The sequence below is a fragment of the Apiospora kogelbergensis genome, assembly GCF_038363985.1.
Source record: "Apiospora kogelbergensis strain CBS 113332 chromosome Unknown utg000007l_segment0_segment0, whole genome shotgun sequence".
Taxonomy (NCBI): domain Eukaryota; kingdom Fungi; phylum Ascomycota; class Sordariomycetes; order Amphisphaeriales; family Apiosporaceae; genus Apiospora; species Apiospora kogelbergensis.
The window spans coordinates 552,403-577,424 of record NW_027117424.1 but is presented as its reverse complement, the minus strand read 5'-3'; the positions used below and the strand labels follow the sequence as shown (position 1 = coordinate 577,424).

General features: G+C 30.7%; 2 protein-coding genes across 2 annotated transcripts; one reads left to right on the top strand and one right to left on the bottom strand.

Moving 5' to 3' along the window:
* Positions 1-12,736: 12,736 nt before the first annotated feature.
* On the top strand, positions 12,737-13,427 carry PG998_010517 (uncharacterized protein; the record flags this gene model as incomplete). The annotated part of the gene is made up of 3 exons (XM_066877333.1): positions 12,737-12,956; positions 12,998-13,215; positions 13,281-13,427. The coding sequence occupies 3 exons, from the start codon at positions 12,737-12,739 to the stop codon at positions 13,425-13,427; spliced, it is 585 nt and encodes a 194-aa protein (XP_066726387.1).
* Positions 13,428-17,347: 3,920 nt separating this feature from the next.
* Positions 17,348-17,739, bottom strand: PG998_010516 (uncharacterized protein; the record flags this gene model as incomplete). The annotated part of the gene is made up of 2 exons (XM_066877332.1): positions 17,348-17,519; positions 17,573-17,739. 2 exons carry the CDS (start codon positions 17,737-17,739, stop codon positions 17,348-17,350), a joined length of 339 nt encoding a protein of 112 aa, XP_066726386.1.
* Between the last annotated feature and the right edge of the window lie 7,283 nt (positions 17,740-25,022).

Sequence of the window (25,022 nt, the reverse complement as noted above, 5' to 3'; positions counted from 1 at the left end):
ATTCTTTATTATTTTCTTTTTAAAGCTATTTTCTTCCTTTAGTAAAGGAAATATAATACTTTAATAATATTAATTTCGAGGTTTTATATATTATACTTTATTTATAAAGCGTAATATAAATAATAAATAATATATTTAATTTAGAATTAACGGCCTTTAATATACTTTTTCTTTTCTTCTTTTTTTTCTTTCTAATATTATATATATTCCGGAAGGTATAGAACTTATTAATTTATTATCTAAGTTATTTTTTAATTAATAGAAAGGTTAGGGTTTTTTAATATAAGTATAATTAAACTTTTATTCTTTCCTTTTTTTTCTTTCTTTATTATTTATAATTAATATTAAGTTATATATAATATATTAAAGTTAATATTTATTTTAATATTATTTAAACGGGCCGGTATATCTCGAGTCCTTTTTATTAAAATATCGGGTATAAGTTTATCCTTTTTAGAGAAGGTTTTTAAAGGGTTATAAATTAAAATCGGTTAAAAGATTATTTTTAAAGGTATTAATGTAGCGAAAAGTACCGGTACCGGTATAGCTTTTAGCGGGGGTTCGGTAGCTTTAATAACCGGTAGGGTTCGGGGGGCTGTTTAGGGGGTTATTAGTGGTGTTAGTAGTATCTTAGGCAAGCTACTCCCGTGTAGCTCGGTCCTAGGCTTATTGGAGTAGGTTAGTTAAGCTCTGGGTTGGTATCTCCTGAGGTCGCTTTAGGGTAGCTAATATGGTGACCGGCTCTAGGGTAGTAGTTGTGGTAGCCGGCTCTAAGGTAGCTATTAACGTTGGTGCTATGGTAGGTGCTATTATAGGTATTAGCGCCGGTGTGGTTGACGATACTAGTAGGTGTTTAAGCGGTCTTTCTAAGGCTGGTGGTGTAGGTAGCCTTTATATAGTAGGGGTAACGGTAATAATTCTAAGGGTTTTAGTAATTAGTAGTATATATATTAGTATTTATAATTAATAAGTAGTCTTATTTTTTAATACTTTTTAAACCCGCTAGTACTCCCGTTTCCGGTAATTATATTTAAAATTTTAAACAAAGTATTAGTAATAATAATTATTATATTTAAAGGGGTTATAGATAGTACGGATAAGGTATTTTTATATATTATAAAGGTCGGAGTAAAAGTTATAAATATTATACGCGATAGTATATTAAGTAATAATATAATTATATTTTTAATATTAGAGGTATTATTTAATTTAATAAGCTTTATTATAATATTTTATTAAGTATATTTTATTAAATTAAATATATTTAGAAAGGATTAATTTATTTATAAGTTTAAGGTAATTAAATTTTATTATAAAAGAGTTAATAAGTTTTATAACCCTTTCTTTAGTAAGTTAACTTATATAAATAATTATATTATCCTAAATTAAGTTAATATTTAATACTTTAAATTATTATACTTTTTTTAGGATTTAGTTTTAAAAGAAAGTATTTATAGGAAGGTTGTGGATGATGATATTATAAGTAGGTATTATTATTTTAACTTTAAATTTAATAAATTTTACTTATTAATCGGTATATTTAATTAAGGCTTTAGCTTAAGTAATAAAGGTAGTATATATTTAAATATCTTTAAATTTAAGGAAGATAGCGTTGTTAACTTTTATATTATTATACGGTTTAAAGGTTATTAAGATGTTATTAGTTATCGGAGTATTTATTAAAACCTTTAAGTTTATAGCTCTTTAATAGATAGCTTTATTAATGTAGTTAATAAAGGTTTTAGGATAGTTAGCTATGCTACTTTGTAGTTAGGATTTTATAGCTTTATTATCTTTATTATTACTTTAAGTTAAATTGTATAATTTGATAATAATTTCCCTTTTGTTGGTAGGAGTAAGGTATTCTCGGTAGATTTCTCCTATGGTTAAGGTTTAAGTCCTGATAGTCTTGGTAGCTGGGGGTAGTGTTAAAGGTCTAATTATTATAGTAGTTTAGTTGTAGACGCTATTTTTGATACTTTATAGAGGGTTAGTAGCGGCTGTTATAGTGTTATTAATGCTTATGGTTGCCGTTTATAAGGTTTTTGTAATGTAGGCGATTTGTTTCGCTTATTATTATTATATTATAGCGATTTTATTTAGGTAGGTTTCTTATGTTTAGACCCCTATCTCGCGTAAAAACTTTTTTAAGAATACTTCGATAGATTTATAAAAAAGTAAAATATGTGGGTTAGGTACGCTGGTAATGTTATTGCCTTTATTATGGGCCCGAATTACCTTTTAGAGGGTAGTAGCGGCTCCTTTAAGTTTGTAAGCGTATATTGATATGCTGTCTGGGATGTTGCTTAAGTCTGGTTATTATTGGGGCATATTCGGTGCTATAGTAATGGCGTTAAAGTACTTTAGAAATAGCTTTTCTAATTATTAAGAGCCGCGCCGGTAATATACTAAGCTTTAAATAGGCTCGGAGCGTAGCAGTCGCTTTAATAATCTAATAACCGAAATTATAGGTTAGTACGAGCTTATTTAATTAAATTATTTTTAAAAAATGAGATCTAACTTTTGTTATTATTTTTTAATAATATATATTATTTTTAAAATAAATAACTAAAAACTAACTAATTAGTTAATTAAATTAATTAGTAATTAAAGACTAAAGTAACTTTAGTTAGTTAACTAACTAATTTAGTTTAACTAAATTAGTTACTAATTAATTTTAACTAACTTTAGTTAGTCTATTAATTAATTTAGTTAGATTAAAAAGTGATTAAGATTAAATTAGTTAAACTAATTTTTAAGCCTATATTAAAGGAGACTTAAATTAAATTAAATACTAAAGTATTAGAGCTTTTCTTAAAGCTTAATTAGAGTTATATTAAGAAGTTAAATATATTTAATTAATAAGGTTTTTAATATTATTTTAAAGCTTATATTTTTATTAATTACATTTATTTTTATTAAAGTTTAAACCGTTTTAATATAGAAATATATTAATTTATACTTTATTATTTATATATATTATTATTCTATTATATATCGTTTCTAATACGTTATAATTTACTGCTATAAAAGGTTTAATAATTAAGATACTTATATCGTTAACTTAAGCTATAATAAATACTTTATAATTATTACTTTATACCCTAGCTATAAAGTAGCTAGTACTATTCCTTTATTAATTAAAGGTATTAATTCTAAAGGCTACCCTGGAGTTTATTATTATAATAGAACCTCCTTTTAAAATTTTATTAAAGAAGTTTACGTTATAAAAGAATTAAAGTAATAAAGAGAGTAAAGAGCTTTAAAGGATATTATAATTTTTAGTAATTTAATTTAACTTTCTTTTTTAAAGCTTTAATTATATATCATAGTCCTTTAGCTATTTAGTAATTTAAAGAATTATAGGTATTAAAAGATTTCTTTATATAATATATTTAATTAGTTTAATATAATCTATATTATTAAAAGCTTTAAAGGTATTTAATATTAATAATATAGCTATTAAATATTCCCCTATATTTATAATATTATATATTTAATAAATTCGTTTTAAAAAGATATAAATTATATATTTTATAAATTTTATTTTATAAGCTCTTATATAATTTTAGAAAAGAAAATTAAATTGCTCTATATAATAATTAATATATTCGATAATAATAAATTCTAAAGCTTTATTAATTATTTTAAGTAAGGTAATCGGTTTATAAACTTTAATTATATTATAATCTTCCTTTTTTAATATTTTTAAAATTATTATAATAAAGTCTTTAAAAAGGTAAATATAGGCTTAGAAATTAGTCTAACTAATTTAATTTTAGTTACTTTTTAGTCTAACTAAATTAGTTAATAGACTAACTAAAGTCAGTTAAAATTAGTTAGTAACTAATTTAGTTAGATTAATTTAATTACTTAAGTAACTTTAGTTACTTTAGTCTTAATTATTAACTAATTTAGTCGACTAATTAGTCAGTTTTTATTATTTATTTTAAAAAGATTATATTTAATAACCTTTATTCATATAATATTTTATACTAATTTATAAATATTATATAATTAATTTAAGCTTATATAATATTAATTATATTTTAATCTTTAAGTTTTAAAGAATATTATATATAATACATTAAATAAAATACTTATTTACTTAATTATTTACCTTTTATTTTAAGGGATTAATACTTTAATATGATTTATAAATAACTCTTTAAAAGTTAATTTATTTATTTATTTATAACTTATTTTTAAATTTATAATTCTTAAAGTTCTTAATCTTAAAAGTTCGAGACTTTAATCTTAATTATTAAATAACTTAATAAATAAAATTGCTATTTACTTAATTCTTAATATATATTTATAAAGATAAATTATCCTACTTTATTCTATTAATACCTCCCTAATAATCTAATTATTTATTTAATTATTATCATATATTAATACTTTTATTCTTAAAATTTTTAATTTTAAAAGTTAGAAACTTTAAACTTAATTATTAAAAAGCTTTATAAGTAAAATAGCTATTTACTTAGTTTTTAAAGTATTATTATAAAGAAATAGTACTTGAATATATTTTACAAATACCTCTTTAATAATTTAAATATTTATTTAATTATAAATAATTATTAAAACTTTTATTATTAAAGTTCCTAATTTTAATAGTTAAAACCTCTAAACTTATATATTTTAATGTATATAAGAGCTAAAATTATAAAATAAATAGCTTTAAATAGCTCTTTTAAATACCTATATTATTAATTAAGTAACTAAAAAGTAATTAATTTAGTGGACTAAAACTCAGGCCCTTATTCTTAGTCTTAGTTAGTGGACTAATTAAAGTTAGTTAAAATCAGGTAGTGACTAATTTAGTCAGACTAATTTAGTTAATTAACTAACTTTAGTCAGACTTTAGTTACTAACTAAATTTAGTAATTAATCTTAATTATTAGTCTTAGTCTTTTTTTAACAAGCTTGGGTAAATACTTTAAAAAAAGATAATAATTAAATAAAGGATATAAAAGAGGAAGGAGAAGGTTGATTAAAATATAGGAAATAAAGTTAAGGGTCTTTAATAATTTAAAGGTTTTATATAACTTAAGATAAAAGATAACTTACTCTACTTTTTCCTTAATAAATGGTAAGTAATTAATTTTAATATTAAAGATTAATAAAGGGTTAAAGGTTTTTAATATATTTAATAATACCGGGAAAAAAGGCTTTATTAAATATAGCTACTTTTCTATTAAATATAATCTTATTATTAATTATAGATATAATATTTTATTATATAACCCCTTAAATATATATTTTAATTATCTTAAATAACCTTTATAAACCCTTTAAGCTTTATATATTAATTTTATTTAATTTCGTTTATTAATTATTATAACTTTTTAATTATATATTTTATAATATATTTCTTAAGCCCCTAGTATCTTAATATATTATTAAACTTTTTATAACTAGTTTATCTCCTAATACTTCTTTTTATAAACCTTTATAAAGTTTAGAATATAATAGATAATAAAGTTCGTAATAGATATAATATCTTTATAATATTTTAAAGAATAGAGATTACTTTTTAAAATATATTAATTATATCTTAATTAAATAACTTACTTTAAAACCTTAAGAAGTAAGCTATTAATTTAACTCTAAATATATCTATTAGAGTATTCTTCTAAAGTTTTATTAGTAATATATCTATAGCTTTAATAATATATAACTAAATAATTATACATATTAATTAATAATCCGAATTATAATATATCTTATCTATATATTAATATTTTATAAATTTATTAACTATTATAAAGTTATAGATTATTAAATTAATAATAAAACTTAAATTACCCTTTTCTTAAATAATAATACTTTTTAAAAATATTACCTAAAGAGACTTTATATATAAAAAGTCTTTAAAAATCAAGCTTGTTAAAAAAAGACTAAGACTAATGACTAAGACTAATAACTAAATTTAGTCACTAACTAAAGTCTGACTAAATTAGTTACTGACTAATTTCTACTGACTTTAGTCAGTTCACTGACTAAGACTAAGACTAAGGGCCTGACTTTTAGTCGACTAAATTAGTCACTTTTTAGTTACTTCATAAATAAAATTAGTATTTAAAAGAGCTATTTAAAGCTATTTGTTTTATAATTTTAGCTCTTATAAACATTAATATATATAAGTATAAAGTATTTATAAAATTAATAAAAGTTTTTAAAATTAATATAATTTAAATTATATATGAATTATTAATATAATATACTAATATAAAGTATAAATATATTTTATTTACCTATTATATATATATTTAAAAGTATTATTAGTTTAACTTTATAAATACTTTCTTTTAAAAGTTACTCTAAGATTTAATTAGATTTCTAAAAGTTAAATTTTCTTAAATCCTAAATATTATAACTAATAATTTAAATAATTATATAGTTCTTAATATATATTTAGAATATATTTTAGTTTATTAGAATATGTATTTCAATTATTAATATATATTTATTATATATATCTAAATTTAACTTTATAAATCTTTTCTCTTTAAAGCTACGTTAAGCTCTAATTAGATTTCTAAAAGTTAAGTATTTATATATCTTAAATATTTCAAGTAATAAATTGAGTAATAATATAAACAATTAATATATACTTAGAATATATTATATTCTATTATAATATTTAATTAAGTTATTAATATATATAATTTTAACCTTTTTAAATTTAGCTTTTTAAATCTTTTCTCTTAAAAGTTACTTTAAGTTTTAATTAAATTTTTAAAAGTTAAATATTTTAAATAGTAGATTAAGTAGTAATATAGTTATTTAATATATATTTAAAGTATGTTCTATATTATAATAATGTCTATTTAAGTTATTAATATATATAATTAAAACCTTTTTAATTTTAACTTTTTAAATCTTTTCTCTTAAAAGTTACTTTAAGCTCTAATTAGATTTCTAAAGGTTAAATATTCTTGAATATTAAATATTCTAGATAATAAATTAAGTAGTAATATAATAATTTATTATATATTTAAAGTATATTCTACTTAATACTTCTTTATAAAAATAGTTCGAAAATTAAATAAATAGCTATTTTATTTATAAGTTTATTTAATATATTAGATTAAAGCCTTTAATTTTTAAGATTAGGAACTTCAATAGTAAATGTTTTAAAATATATTTAAAATAAACCAAATAATTTAGATATTCAAAATATCTTAATAAATTATAATAAAAGTAGTAATCTGATTAATAATACTTTTAGAATTAAGTAAATATATATTATATTTATAAAGTTATTAAATAATTAAATTTAAGTTTCTAACTTTTATAATTAAGAACTTTAAATATTAGAAGTTTAAAAATAAATTATAATTAAATAAATAATTTAAATATTAAAGGGCTATTTAAAAAATATATTCAAGTAATATTTTTTTAATAATACTTTAAAAACTTATTAAATACCTGTTATATTTAAAATATCATTATATATTATATTTAAAATAAGTTAGCTTTTAACACTTAAAGATTAAGTTAATTATATATATTTAATAAAATATAATATAACATTATATAAATTAATATAAATTAATATATAAATAGAGGTATTTAAATATAATCTTTTTTAAACAAGTGACTAAAAACTGACTAATTAGTCGACTAATTAGTTAGTGACTAAAGACTAAAGTGACTTTAGTCACTTAATTAACTAAATTAGTCAGACTAATTTCCAAGCCTATTTAAAATAAAGAAGGTTTTAACGTATTTAGCCCCTATTATTAAAGTCCTTAATAAGCTATTCTAAACCCTCTATACTAAAATTATTTATTATAATATATTCTAATCTATTATATATATCCTTAATATTAATAAAAATAGTATTTAATTCCTAGAGGGTATTAATAAATTATTTTTTTAAAAGATTATTATATATCTTATATATATATAATAAGTTAATACCGGTTAAGCCGGTATTATAAATAATAGCTATAGTTATAATATTAATGCTATAATTAATAAAAAGAATCGAGATTAATTAAATCTTTTAATAATAAAAACTATTATATTAAATAGTTTAACTCTTTATATCAAGAGTTAAAGGATAAAAGTTTAAGCCTTTAAATTATAATTATTATATTTAATTTTATTAATTTAAAGCTTTTAAATAGTAATAGTATTATATTTTAAAACTTTTAAATTTTAGAATAGTAATATTATTATTATATCTTTAGATTTTTTAATATTATATTATAAAATATATAATAACGTAGTTTATTATTAAACGAGATATATTATTAAACGAGACACTATTTCCACTTCTTAACACTTTTATATAAGTTAATTTAATTATAACGCCTTAAATTAATTAAAATTACTCGCTATCCGATTTATTACTTAATTCTATATCCTTTTTATAAGTTTATATATTATACCCTATCTCGCCGTAAATATTATAGTATTTACCGCCCGTCGCGCGCTATTTCGACGAACCCTTATTTTTACTTTTATCGAGCGCTAGACGCTTCCTTTTTACTTTCTTATTTTATAAATATTAAAATTCTTTAATAATAAAGGCTCCTTTAAGCTAAACTCGCGCTTTTTTAGCCCTCTAGCACTTTAAAAGGGTTAGATTAATATCTTAAAGGGTACGGACTTATTTATATATAATAATTATTTTATAAACTATTTAGTTTATACCCTTTACTATCTAGTTTATAATATCTAAAATTAATATTAAAAAGCTTCTTTAATAACCCGAAATCCTACTTTTAATAAAAATAAAATACTTTATCGTTTATTAAAGATTAAAAAGTATTTAAAGGTTGTAACTACTAACTGTCCCCGGGCATAATAAGCTAGGTATAAGCGTCTAAAGATATATATCTAATTTACTAATTACCTTATCTAAATTATAAAGTATTAAACTAAATATATTAAATCTAAATTTAATATTATTTTCTATAAAAATAACGAAATACACGGCTTTAAAAATAATAAAGAACTTAAACTTTATAATATAATTTATTAAAACTTTTATAAATAACTCGATTTCCTTTAAATATATACGCTTTAATAACGAATAAAGTATAATATCTAATAATTAGAATAAATAAAATAAATAAAGAGGTATATTAAATATAATAATACCGTTATCTTTATAATATATTTTAAATTTAGCTAAAATATAACTCTTATAACTATCTAAAATTAAAAGGCGATAATAACCTTTTATTTATACTTTAATATATTTATCGAAATATTTAATCTAATCCAGGCCTATCTTATTATCGGTCTAACTATTAAAAATTGATTTAATTACTTAATCGCTTAATAAGTCGGTTTCGTACGATTAATTTATAAAATAATATTAACTTTAAACAATTAAAAATAACGGAATATATTAACTTTATAAATTAATATATTCTATTACTATGGACTATTCCTAATTATTAAATTAAATTATCTTTATTTTTCTAAATTAATCGGTACATATTATAACGAATATTAAGCTAATAATACTTATTATAAAGCCGGTTTTATCGAAATTTAATATATCTTTATCTATAATATTATATTTAACTTTCGTATTTATAACTAACTTAAACTAATTGGAAATAACCTTCAAATCTTTATAAAAAGCCCTTTAATAATTATATTTCCGATTTATTTTAATCTTTAAATCTAAATTACGGTTAATAAAGCGCCTAACTTAAAACTTCTTAATATACTCGCTATTACGCGCTCTTATAAAAAATTAGCTATATCTTCTATACTAACGATTTTAAGAGGTATTCCTTAAGTATTTAAATCAATTATATACTTACGCAATACCTCCTCTTTAACTAATATTAATTTCTACTATAAATATCGGATTTTATATTATAAAGTTTAACCGTAGAGTTAGTAATTAAATATAAATAATAAGATATTATATACTTTCGTAATAGCTCGTTAATTAATAAACTTTAAAAGATTTCGCGTCGCTTAAATTACTAATTTAAGCTTACTTTTTAATAAAGGATTAAGTATTATAATTATAGAAATAAAACGTGTCGAAGTTTAATAAAGAAGGTTAGTAGAAATAGTATCTCGTTTAATAATATATCTCGCTTAATACTAAACTACGTTATAGGAATAATAATATATTAACTATATTAATTTATTTTATAATTTATCCGGTAAAAGCTTATATATATAAATAAAGAAATATAATCGATAATATATTTAATTAAATTAAAAAGTATTTATATATTATTAAACATTATTTTAATATAAATAATTAAGAAGTTTATTAAGGTTAATATCTTTATTAATAATTAAATTATTATAATATCCTCGGTCTAATTATTATATTAATTTAATTAATAAATATTTTAATAAATTATTAAATAATTAATAGCCTTTAAATAATAGGGGATTAATATTAATATTTATTAAATCCTAATTTATGTTAAAGTTTTATATAATAAAGTAATAAATTAATTAATAAAACTAATAGCTAAGCCTTTAACCCTTTATATTATAATAATCTTTATATTATAAAACTCTAATTTTATAATAAACTTTATAATTAAACTTATTAAACTTATAAGGGATTTAATAATTAAACCCGTTATAGTACCTGCTATAGGGTATACTATTATAATATATATTATAAAGTATACTATTATAGCTTTAGTTATAAAATATATTATTATAATACTTAATTCTATAAAGGTTACTTTAATACTTAATCTTATAAGCGTTACTTTAACACCTCCAACATTAAAGACTGCTATAATTATAACGGACTTAACATTAAAGACCGCTATAATTATAGTACTTTTAGTATATAAAACTACGGTTATAAAGGGTACATGTTACGACCCGACCCAACCCTGCGGCCAGTACCCGTCATCCGGCACGGAACTACGATAACCCGGGTACGTACCCCACGGGACAGCGCTTACAATGACAAGACCCGCCGAGAAGCCATCGTCCCGAAACAACCACCAGCACGACGACCAATGCCCGAAGCGACGGCACGGCTAGACAGTACCCAGGGGGTAGTACGAACGGAGACAGCACCGGAAGGCTAGCACGCAATGGACAGTGCACCCAAGTCACGTGATGAGGAGCGACCGGATCACGACGCTCCCAGCGAGTCTGGAGCGACGGGATCACGGTGATCCAAGTGAGCCAGCGGACAGGATCACCAACCGACAGCGTGATCCAAGGAGAATCAGTGAAGGAGAGATTGGATATATAACCACGAACGTTTCCTATGTATTTCATATAGACACTCTCTACTTCAGTGATCAATCTAAGCATCAATCTTACCCATTGGTGAGGCACATTGCCTTAACGACCTATTGCACCCTCAGTCAAAGTTCTACGATCAGTTAAGGGATATTGCCCATTGTATCAGAAGACGGAGTCTTCTGCACGTTCAAGTACTCTCTCGTCTAAGCCAACATAAACCCCAGTACGCCTACTAGGTTTCTTTGGACACCCGATAGCCGTTCGTTACATTTTGATCACTCTTGTTCTTGCGAGTCACTACCTGGACCCCTGAGCAATATCCCACAGGAACATCATGGCATCCCAGGTCCCAACCAACGGCGGAACCCCTCGACAGGGCAACCCGAGCAACCCTACGGGAGGACCCGACGTCCTCGCCATGATCCGACAACTTCAGGAACGGATCAACGAACTCGCCGCCGACAATGAACAACTTACGGACCAGGTCACGGCTATGCCCCCTCGCAGCGTTCGACGCCCTGGGCATAGGCTGGCACCTCCCCAGACCTACGACGGGAAGGAAGGAACCGTCCACGGATTCCTAACCCAGATGAAAGCGTACCTACGACACTACGCCGAAGAATTCGAGTCCGAGCCAGACAGAATTCTGTGCGCCGCCGGTTACCTCAAGGGAGACGCCCTCGCATGGTTTGAGCCCATCATGCGAAACTTCCTCGACAACCCCCTTGAAGATGAACAAGAAGACTACACGCGCACCATCTTCCGTCACTACACCAGTTTCGAAGACAAGCTGAAGGCTACGTTCGGGAACCCCGACGAGGCCCGGACCGCTGAACGACAACTCATGCAACTCAAGCAGAAGGGATCGGCCTCTGCATATGCAGCCAAGTTCAAGCAAGTATCCTCTCGAACGGAGTGGAGCGATGACGATGCCTTGATGACACTCTTCTACGCAGGACTGCGAGAAGACGTCAAAGACGAAGTCAGCCGGGAAGACCGCCCCGACGACTTCGACAAGTACGTGGAAAAGGTAGTCAAGATTGACAACCGCCTGTACGAACGACGACTCGAGAAGCAGGGCAACCGCGCCCCGCGAGCAGACAACAAACCTCGAGCCAACCACGGACGACCTGTCCAGAGGACATGGAAAAAGACGTCCTATGGATCCCACAGCGGACCCATGGACCTCGACGCCACCCAACGGGATGGCAAGGATGGCCGAAAGAAGGTCACCTGCTACAACTGTGGAAAGGACGGGCACTTCGCCCGCGACTGCCGCAGCCCGAAGAAGGCATTCCGACAAGTCCCCGAAGGACGACACGTCAACGCCACCAGTGGAGAACCAGCCCCAGCAGCTATTAACGGAAGGAGCGCCAACAACACGCCCGACGTGCCACACGGCAGCCTATCCTGGACAGCCTGCTACGATGACGGTTGCAACACCCACCTGGCGGATAAAGAGGGAACCGGATGGTTTCCCAAGCCCCCGAAGAGCAAGGGCAAGGCGACGCGAGAACTCGCCATGACCCGACAGGAACTCACCACTGAACTCACGGGTTACGACTCAACCAGCGAAGAATCCGAGGTAGGAGAACCCATGGGCCACGAGCAACTCGTTGGCATGCCCATGAACGACCTCGTCGAAGAAATCGCAAAGCCCCGAGACCTGGAAGAGGACGGATGGCTTGCCATTCCTGGCACCCCGTCCCCTGACTCTAGAAGCTACGACAAACCCTTATCATGTACGGGTTTGGACAAGGAATCAAGGGCAACTACGCGGTAGGCGATGATCGCCGAATCGCCCCTACCGACGAAGCCCATTTCACCCTCTCATGGATCTCGTGCATCCATGACGCATGCACGGAGCAACTCGCGGAAAAACTCGAGAACGATTGGTTCCCGCGAAGGATTGGCAGAAGGCCGATCCCACAACCACACCCAGATCATCTGATTGGAAAGATCAAGACAACTATACCCGATGGACGACGCGCGTACCTGTTGGTACAAGAAGATCCTCAGTGGCCACGACGGTGCCACCTGCAGGGCCAAGATTGGACCCTTTGCAGGGAGGACCGATGCCTCGTCCATGCATGGGAAAAGCCCAGAGCCCTGAGAAGGCTGCAGACCAATGGCCCTCGCGAACCACAATACACCCCGAGGATGACTACTGCGCCTTTCAACGTCTACGAGACGTACGACCAGCGGCCCGATGAGACCGAGGACCTCCGAAACCGCAACTTCCTCACCACCGAGGGACGAACCGTCACAACCGACCGTCATGTGGGAAGCCGGATCAACGACAACGGAGAAGTCACCCTCCTACATTGGAGAAGAAACGAATTAAGGTTCATCCGTGAACCCGAGTCCCAGACACAAGGACCAGCGAGAATCACCGGACCAGAACCTACACCACCACCAGCGTACTCATCGACGCCCACGCTCACCTTAGCCCAGCGAGCGACTCTGCGCCGACAACAAGGGATGCAAGGAAACCCCGGTCGCAGAAGGCAACAATCGGGAAACGAGTACCGCCGGCTGTAGTGGGACAACACCCGACGGGACAAGACAGGTCCCTGTGTGCCACAGCGGATGGACAAGACATCCACGAGCACATCGTACTGTTGGTAGACATCAAAGGAGTCACCATCAGAGCGCTACTCGATAGCGGAGCGCAAGGAAACTACATTTCACCACGAATCGTCAACAGCCTGCAGTTGAACTGGCAAGAAAAGGACGCCCCATACCGACTCAGGACCGTCGATGGAGGACTCATGACGTACGAAGATGGAGAAATCCGAAGGGAAGTCGCGAACCTTTCGGTCAACATCGGAGGACGTCATGAACGAATCACGTGTGACATCACGGACGTCGCAGGATACGACGTGATTTTGGGGATACCCTGGTTGCGGGTGAGCAATCCCAGAGTCAACTGGAGGACAGGCCAACTTCAGTGGGATACGCCAGGAAGAGGTTTAGTCGAAGGGCAGCGATCCAGAAAGCGATCCCCCAGCAAACCTAAGGTCCTTAGAGCATATGTCATCGCCAAGGAGCCAAAGCCGGATGTTACAACAACAGTACCAGAAGAGTACCGGCAATTCGAAGACCTCTTTAGTGGGAAACTGAAGACAGGCTTACCGCCTCACACACGGTGGGATCATGAGATACCCCTCAAGGATGGGAAGGAACCCCCATTCATGCCCATATACAAACTCAACCAGGAGCACGAAGCAGTCCTGAAGGAGTACATCACGGAGAACCTCGAGAAAGGAGTCATACGACCCTCGACATCGCCAGCAGGCTTCCCCATCCTCTTCGTACCAAAAAAGAGCAAAGACGGGAAACCTAAGTGGCGCATGTGCATCGACTACCGCAAGCTCAACGAAATCACCATCAAGAACCGGTACCCCCTGCCTTTGATCAGCGATCTACGAGACAAGCTGCTGCGCGCCAAGATCTTTACAGCACTTGATCTACCCAATGCGTACAACCTGATCCGCATAAAGGAAGGAGAAGAATGGAAAACCGCGTTCCGAACCAAGTATGGCCATTTCGAGTACCAAGCAATGCCGTTCGGCCTGACGAACGCCCCGGCTAGCTTTCAAGCGATGATCAACCACGTCCTACGAGAATACCTCGACAAGTTTGTCGTGGTCTACCTCGACGACATCCTAATCTACTCCGAGAATGAGGAACAACACCGAGAACACGTAAAGCTAGTACTCCAGAAGCTACGAGACGCAGATCTACTGGTCAACCCAGAGAAGAGCGAGTTCCACAAGACAACGGTCACATTCGTGGGATACGTCGTGTCCCCCGGTGAGATCCGAATGGAACCTTCGAAAATCACAGCAGTCAAGGAGTGGCCCACGCCCACAAGCGCTACCGAAGTCAGATCCTTCTTAGGACTAGCCAACTATTACCGGATATTTGTCCCCGGATTTGGCAGGTTAGCGACACCCTTGACGAACCTGACGAAGAAGGACGAACCATTCCGATGGACCGATAAGGAAGCAGAAGCCTTCCAAGCCATAAAAGAACGGATCGTCAACGAACCAGTGCTTCGCGTGGCAGACCCCGCGAAACCCTTCGAAGTCGAAACCGACGCATCGGACTATGCGATCGGAGGCCAGCTGAGCCAGCGAGACGACAACGGGAAATTGCACCCCGTCGCATTCTTCTCGAAGAAATTGAATGGACCAGAGCTCAACTACCAGATACACGATAAAGAGCTAATGGCCATTATCAAAGCCTTCGAAGAATGGAGACACTACCTCAGCGGAACGAAAGACCCTGTGAAGGTCTACACCGACCATAAAAACCTCACCACGTTCACCACCACAAAGGAGCTGAACAAACGACAAGTACGATGGTCCGAATTTCTATCAGAATTCAACTTCGTCATCACTTACCGCAAGGGTAGCGAGAACGGAAGGGCCGATGCCCTAAGCCGACGACCAGACCATCAAGAGGAAGTCCCGCCAGAGACCCGGACTATCCTCATGCAGGATAACGATGGCAACCTCGTACCATCACGACACCTACATACAACCAACCACGTCCAGCATGACGACAAGTGGGTTGCGCGCTTCAGGGGATGCCACGAGCAGATGGACACAGCCACCCTACGACCACCGTACGGAGTATCGAGAAACGGGCTAGTATACTATCAAGGCAAGATCCTCATCCCCGAACAACACCAGCAGGAATTCATCCAGGAATTCCACGCACACCCCGCGCACGGACACCAGGGAGTGTTCAAGACGTGGAAACGGATCACACGGCTGTTCAACTGCGAGAAGTTGAAAGACCAGGTCACAAAGGCCATCAGCGAATGCGACCTTTGCAACAAAGCCAAGGCCGCACGACACCGACCATATGGGGAACTGCAACCCATACCACCACCAGACAGGGCGTGGAAAACCATCGCACTTGACTTCGTCGTCAAGCTACCCCTGTCAACAGAACCATTGACTAAGGTCGAATACGACAGTATACTGGTAATCACGGACAAACTCACGAAGTATACCTACTTCCTCCCGTACAAGGAGTCCAGTGACACCAGCGACCTTGCATACACATTCCTCAGAACCATCGTCAGCCAGCACGGGCTACCGGAAACGGTCATTTCCGATCGAGATAAGCTGTTCACCGCCAAGTTCTGGAAGTCACTCATGGCACAGCTAGGCGTGAAGCACAAACTATCCACAGCCTATCACCCCCAAACAGACGGACAAACCGAACGCATGAACCAGACCCTGGAACAGTACCTACGATGCTACGTCAACCATGAGCAAGACAATTGGGTAACGTTGCTACCCATGGCGCAGTTTGCGTACAACAGCGCAGACAACGAAACCACGCGCATTTCACCATTTCGAGCGAACTACGGGTACGACCCAGAGATCACCAGACAACCCCTGGAAGGAGAGCTAGCACCAGTCGCGACCATACAAGTCGAGAAACTGAAAGAACTACAGACTGCTCTGCAACAAGACCTCACCTTTCTTCAGGAACGAATGAAGAAATACGCCAACAAAACAAGGTTGAAGGGACCAACCTTTGGAGAGGGAGAAAAAGTTTACCTCCTACGACGCAACATCAAAACTAAGCGACCCAGCGACAAACTAGACTTCAAAAAGATCGGACCATTCAAAATCGCAGAAGTCATTTCAGAAACCAACTATCGACTATCACTACCCAAGACAATGCGGATACACCCCATATTTCATATTTCACTACTCGAACCAGCCCCCAAAAACTCGAAAACCGACACACAGCTAGAAGTCGAAACAGATCAGCACGAGTATGAAGTCGAAAAGATTATCGGCAAACGAAAGAAGGGACGAGGCCTCCAGTACCTCGTCCAGTGGAAAGGCTACCCACCAGAAGATAACACCTGGGAACCTAAGAAACACCTGGCGAACGCCGCTGAGGAACTTCGGGAGTTCGAACAGAAGGGCCCTCGACCAACGGACCAAGGTCACCAAGGTCGCCTAGACCAAGGGCCGACCAGTCCACGTTAGCCGGAACGCCCATGTGCTGAAGGTCGCCAACAAGGCACCCCTCGTGGCCATCCAGAGCAAGCAAAACTTCGTCCTCAGTGTCCAACTCCTGCATTCCGCGCTCAAACAAATCAGCGCCACGCTCTTTCACCTTGCGTCGAATCTTCCGGATGCGCGACAAACGACCAGCCGCCTCGGCCAGCTGGGACTGCAGCCTCGCCAGCTCGGTATGAAGCGACAAGAGTTTTTCGCTCGCCTCCTCCTCGTCTTCGTCCAGCTTCCGTTGCTGAGCTAGCACCTTCTCTAGAGAAGAAGCCACCAAGACCCCGTCACAAGGACGCCCACGACTGACGCACTCCTCACAACGAGAAGAACGCTCCGCGATCTTGCAGTTCTTCTTCTTGTTCTTAAAGCAGTAAGAACAAGGCATATCGGCAGTACGACCGTTGAGAGCAATATATTCCTGAAGAGAAGACCGCTCGCGAGTCTTCTTGGATTTCGATTTTTCAATACGATCTGGCATGATGAGCGCACATCACAATAAAAACAAAGAAGGGAAGAAACTTACAACACTCCGACACGGCGGCACGACCCAGTACTTATGACCAAACTGCTTTGGGGACAAAGCAAGTAGGGGAGGGAGGATAGTGTTACGACCCGACCCAACCCTGCGGCCAGTACCCGTCATCCGGCACGGAACTACGATAACCCGGGTACGTACCCCACGGGACAGCGCTTACAATGACAAGACCCGCCGAGAAGCCATCGTCCCGAAACAACCACCAGCACGACGACCAATGCCCGAAGCGACGGCACGGCTAGACAGTACCCAGGGGGTAGTACGAACGGAGACAGCACCGGAAGGCTAGCACGCAATGGACAGTGCACCCAAGTCACGTGATGAGGAGCGACCGGATCACGACGCTCCCAGCGAGTCTGGAGCGACGGGATCACGGTGATCCAAGTGAGCCAGCGGACAGGATCACCAACCGACAGCGTGATCCAAGGAGAATCAGTGAAGGAGAGATTGGATATATAACCACGAACGTTTCCTATGTATTTCATATAGACACTCTCTACTTCAGTGATCAATCTAAGCATCAATCTTACCCATTGGTGAGGCACATTGCCTTAACGACCTATTGCACCCTCAGTCAAAGTTCTACGATCAGTTAAGGGATATTGCCCATTGTATCAGAAGACGGAGTCTTCTGCACGTTCAAGTACTCTCTCGTCTAAGCCAACATAAACCCCAGTACGCCTACTAGGTTTCTTTGGACACCCGATAGCCGTTCGTTACAACGGTCTAGCACGTCCTATTATAATATAATAAGTATAACATACTTAAGGAGGAGGTTTAAGCCTCTCCCGGGTCTAGCTAAAAAAGGGCCTAAGCTCCCGAAGAGTATTAAAGAGATCTAGGAGTCCAGACGAGCTAAAACCGCCGTCATATTCTTACTCCGAACGGGTCTTCTAGGATAGTTCACGCGTACGGCGGTAGAGGACAACCCCCCAGGAGGCCCTTAGAGAACCCCCGAAAGGGCTCCCGCCGGAGCATCCCCAAGGCTAAAACAGCCCTCAAGCACTCCGGCCTAAAACGCGGTAAATAGCAGCCCCCTCTAAACTTGAATAAAGCCACCAAGAGTTACACAAGTACCAACACCGGCTAGGAAGTTGTCAAAGGCGGCTATTACCATCGAATCGGATCGGCTCGGGGGCTTTCGAGCCCTTCGCGATATCGGTTCGGATCGGTAAAAACCTCTACAGCACCACCCACCACCTATCGGCATCGTACCGGTAAATTTTCGCTTACAACACCATAGAAAGAACCTCCTACAGCACATCACGCGCCACCTCCAGCGCTCTCGCGTAACTTATAGCGTATTAAGCGCTAGAATAGTACCCCCATAGCCGGTTCTAATCGCTATTACCAAACCCAGAAAGGGTACCCCAGAACAGCGTTTAACTCGACCTTCCCTAAACGCGACGGCTCTAACGGTACCTCCTGCCCATACCTACCGGCCGATTTAGAAATACCGATTTAGGCTCCCTACCGCGTCCGACGACTTACTAACCCCCTCCCCTTTTTCCTTTTTATTCCCACGTTATAAAGCGTGCCGTAATATAATTAAATAGATAGCTAAATAGTAGGTTTAACGGGACGCGGTTAGCGGTTCACGGCTTATATAGCATTTTCAGGGCGGTGGAGGTAGGTAGAAGAGGCCCGAAAAGCCCGAGCTTTAATAAATAAATTAAAAGGCGCTAAACTAATCTAGAAGGGCGCCGTACCAGTATATTATAATAGCTAGCACGGAGATAACGTCTATATAAAGCTCAGGCTTTAGTCCGGATAATAAATTAATATTTATTATTATTATTATTATTATATATTTAATAATCTTTATTTATATATTAATTTATATTAATTTTTATTAATTTATACTAATTTATAACTATTATATACTTAATTTAAACTTATATAATATTAATTATATTTTAATCTTTAAGTTTTTAAAAATATATCTTTTAAAATATAATATTTAATATATTAAATAAAATAGTTATTTATTAAGGTATTAAACAATTATTATAAAAGATTATTATTAAATATAATCTATAAATAACCCTTTAAAAATTAAATTATTTATTTAATTATAAATAATTTTTCAAACTTTTACTTTTAAAAGACTTAATTATAAGAGTTAGAAATTTTAAATTTAATTATTAAATAACTTTATAAATAAAATAGCTATTTACTTAAGTTTTAAAATACTTTTATTAATAAATGTTACTTTATTATATTCCATTAATACCTAATCAATAATCTAATTATTTATTTTAATATATATAATTATTAAAACTTTTATTCTTAAAGTTCCTAATCTTAAAAGTTAGGAACTTTAAACATAAGTATTAAATAACTTTATAAATAAAATAGCTATTTAAATACTTTTTCAAATATTATTATAACGAAATATTACTTTAATATATTCTATAACTTCCGCCTTAATATTCTAATTATTTATTTAATTATAAATAATTATTAAAACTTTTATTCTTAAAGTTCCTAATCTTAAAAGTTAGAAACTTAAAACTTAATTATTAAATAACTTTATTAATAAAATAAGTATTAATCTAGTTTTTTAATTTATAATTAAGGAATAAATTAAAGTATTATAATATAATTTATTATATTATAAAAGAATTAAAGTAAAAGCTAATAATATATTAATCCTCCTTACTTTTAAATTCTATTAAATCTATAAGATCTATTAATCTCTAACTCTTTAATAGAATTAAGTGCTTTATAATTTCTAGATCTAATCGAGATCGGCTTTTAATAATTATATTACTAGAAGTCGAAAAAGACCGTTTAGTTAAAGCTGTTATAACTAGTATACTTAAATACCTTCTAATTAAAATACTTAAAATAAGAAATTTAATTTTATTACTAGACCACTATTCTAAGGGATCGGGTTAAATTAATTTTAAATTAATAAAATATATATAAGGGTTATTTATAAATTATAAATTAATTTACCTGTTACGGTATAACTCCTTCATTTAAATAAATTAAATATTCGGCTATTATATATTGATTTCGATTTCCTTAGAATAATTCGTTATCGGAATCATAATCTTCGTTAATTTTAACGTTTAAATCCTCGTTTAATTTATTTTAATCTCGATTATTATTATTTAATCGATTATATTCGATTTTTAATAAATCGATTATATCAATTTTAATAACCCTATATAAATTTATTAAATTATTAGGTTTAAAATGTATTAATTTAAATCTAGGATCTAAAATTATACTTAAAACGTAAGGTTTAAATCCTTTAATAATAGTATTATTTAACTAACGAGGGAAATATTTATTTAATTTTCTATTACTAGTAAAAATAATGAAAATTAAATTAGAATATTCCTCAACCTATTATAATTAAAAGATTAATATATAAAATATAAAATATAAAATCGAATAAAGAAATTTATAAATACCAGATCTAGATTATCTCTCTTCTTTTAAATAAACTCTCTTTCAAAGCCTTCTAATTTAATATATATTTTATATATAAATAGAAGGCTAGTAAGAAGAGTAATATATTTTTCCCCTTGTAATTTAATAGAGGGTTTTACGAATATTTCGAATATTCGTTCGATTTCAGTTAAAATAGCTTAATCGCTATCTGTAAGGAATAAATCCTTAAATTCCTAATTATCGGTATTTCGATAAATATAGTTTAAAACTAGCTTAAAATACCTAAAAGAGGAAAGCATTTTATAAATAGAATTCCACCTAGTTATATTATCTATAAATATTATTATTAATATTAATTATATAATTAAGGAATAGAATATAATAAAAGAATATAATTACTAATAGGAATAATCCTTTTATTAATTAATAATTACCCTAATTCAGTATACTTCTTTATACCTTCTTAAAATAATAATTTCACTTCTAATATATATTTAATTAATATAATTAAGCGTCGAATTCGATTTATTAAATCTATAAGATTTATTAATATTTATATAAATAAGATTAAATAATATAATACTTACCTTTAAGCTCTTTAGCATCATCTTCATCTAAATCGTAATTTATTAAATAAAACAAATTTAAATTCTCTTTTTCAGATAGAATATAAGACTTCAAGGTATCTTACACTATTAAATTAATAATATACGTAACACATCGAATATCGTTATTAAATCTTTTATAGGTTATATTATAATAAAACCCTAAAAAATTATTAATAAACGTATTATTATTCGATACATTATCCCTTATTATACTAATTTATAAATTAGTTATTTAAGCTTATAATTAATATATTAGGATTATACTTACCTAAATATATCTTCGATCGAAATTACATACAGCTCTAATATCTTTTAAAATATTTCGAATATATTATATCCAGTATAGTAGCTATTAATCAGTTCAAAACCGATTAATTTAAAGATTAATTTAAAATCGTTATTTATAAACGATAAATTAACCCCTATATAAGAAATTTAATTTCGAGTAATCCAAATATCGAAAGTTATATTAAAAAAACCATTATTATTTAATATATTCTTTAAATCTTTATTAAATACATTTAAGTATTTAATAAAGTCTCATTCAAGGATTAATCGGATTTTATATCGGTTTATAATAATATCCCTAAATTAAATAAATTAACTTATATATAATTATAATTATATATAAAGAAGGATTTTAAACTTACAGCTTAAAATATTAGATTAAATCCTAAAAGGAATTAGAATCCAGAATATTAAAAGCGAGATTATTCTCTATAATAAAATTTAGAATTTTATTATAAATAATCTTATTATTTAATCCTATATCGGTATTTATACGAAGCCGTTTTCTTAATAATTCGAAGGGATTATTAACCGGATTATTCTGTTCTATTATATTATATTTATTAGTATTTAATTTTATTAATATTTAATTTAAAAGAAAATATAAAATAAAAGGAATAATTTACTTTTCTTTCTCGTTGCTTTTAATTGTTAATTATAAGTAATATTCGGATATTTTATTTTATAATGCTGTTGTAAATTGGACGAATTAAAATTATATAAATTTATTTCCGTAATTTAATTATATTTATAATTTAATTAATTAATTATAATTAATAAAATAATAAAAATTAAATTATAAGGAATTTATTTACGTTATATATTTATATTGTACCCTTCGATCTTTTCCTAATTCTATTTTTAATAAAGAATGTTTAAATAAACTATTCTTTATTATATAAATAGAAGAGTTTTCGTCGTTTAATTTATAATTCGGATTATTATAAATCTCTCTTTTAGAGGTTGAATTAATTGAAGAATTAGTGTGGGAATCAGCGTTTTCCTCGTTTATATTCGATTCGTCGGTTTCGTCGTCTTAAAAGGGGTTATTTAAATTTAATTTAGATTAATTATCTAAAATAATATTTATTATAATTAGTATAAGTTTTATAAATTAAGTTATTAAATTAAGGAATAATATATTTATTTGAATTAAACGATTCTCTAATACTTTAATTAATAAATCGAATATTAGGAATAAAGGAATCGTTATCGGAACCGAAAGAAGATATTTTATATAAATACCGGTATTTATATAAAAGAAAAAGAATAAAGAAGTATAATTTTTATTTATTATCGAAATAAATAAAAAAAAAGAGAAATCGAGAAGTAATTATAAATAAGTTATAAGATAGAATTTATTTATTATTAGAATAAATAAAGGAAGGAATATAGTGCTTTAGGGATTTAATTAAAAAAGTATTAGAAAGAAGGAAATTTATGAATATATATAATAAAGTTATTTCTAAAAAAAAGATTTAATATTAATAATATAAAATTAGATTTAAAACCGGTTAAGTTTTAAATCTAAGATTAAACTTAATTTATAGCCGGCTTAGTTTTAAATTTAAGATTAAACTTAATCTGTAACCGGCTTAGTTTTAAATCTAAAATTAAACTTGATCTGTAGCTAGTTTAGTTTTAAATCTAAGATTAAACTTAATCTATAGCCGGCTTAGTTTTAAATTTAAGATTAAACCTGATCTATAGCCGGCTTAGTTTTAAATCTAAATTTAAATATATATTATAGTATTAATAATATTCTATTTTTTAAATTTCCTTTTATTATATATACCTTTTAATCCCCCTCTAATATTCTTTTTACTTTTAATTCATTAGTATTCTATTACCTTTAATATCTTATTTAATATCTTATTCATAATACTTTTATTTATTCTAAGAGCTTTAATAGCTTTTATAATAAATTACTTCTCTTAATCCTATTTTTAAAGCTTTGATAGCTTTTAAATATATTACCCTTTCACCTTACTTCTTTATTTATTTTAAGAGCTTTAAGCCTTTTAATAAATAAAATGGTTTACGAAGCCCCTATTGTTGACTTCGCTATATCTAGCTCGAACTGGATTTAAGCTGGTATTTCCCTTAAAGAAATTAGGACTCTTGAACTAGTTGCCCCTTATAGTCCTGATTTTAATCCTATTATTTATAAATAGATTAAATTCGACGATATGCCTATTTTATTAGAATATACCTATGAATATCCCTTATATAGAGATTTAAAATCTCTATTACGATTAGTTAACTGGTATATAAGTATTTTATTTATATTAATATAATTTATATTAATATTATTTATACTAATATTTAATTTATTTTAGGAAACCGATCTAATACTTTTTTTTATCTATATAAGCAGGCTTATTAAAAAAAGATTAAGATTAATAACTAAGACTAATAACTAAATTTAGTCAGTGACTAAAGTCTGACTAAAGTCAGTTAACTGACTAAATTAGTCTGACTAAATTAGTCACTGACTAATTTCTACTGACTTTAGTCAGTCCACTGACTAAGACTAAGACTAAGGGCCTGAGTTTTAGTCGACTAAATTAGTCACTTTTTAGTCACTTAATTAATAAAATTAAGATTTAAAAGAGCTATTTAAAGCTATTTATTTTATAATTTTAGCTCTTATATATATTAAAACATATAAGATTAAAGTATTTATAAATTTAATAAAAGTTTTAAAATTTATATAATTTAAGCAATATAATAATTATTAATATAATATTTTAATATAAAGTTTAAATATATTTTTAAAACTTATAATATATAATTAAACTATTAATATTTTAATTTATAAGTATTTTAAGTTTAAGTTTATAAATAATTTCTTATAAAAGTTATATTAAGCTTTAATTAGATTCTAATAGTTAAATCTTTTTAAATACGAAATATTATAAATAA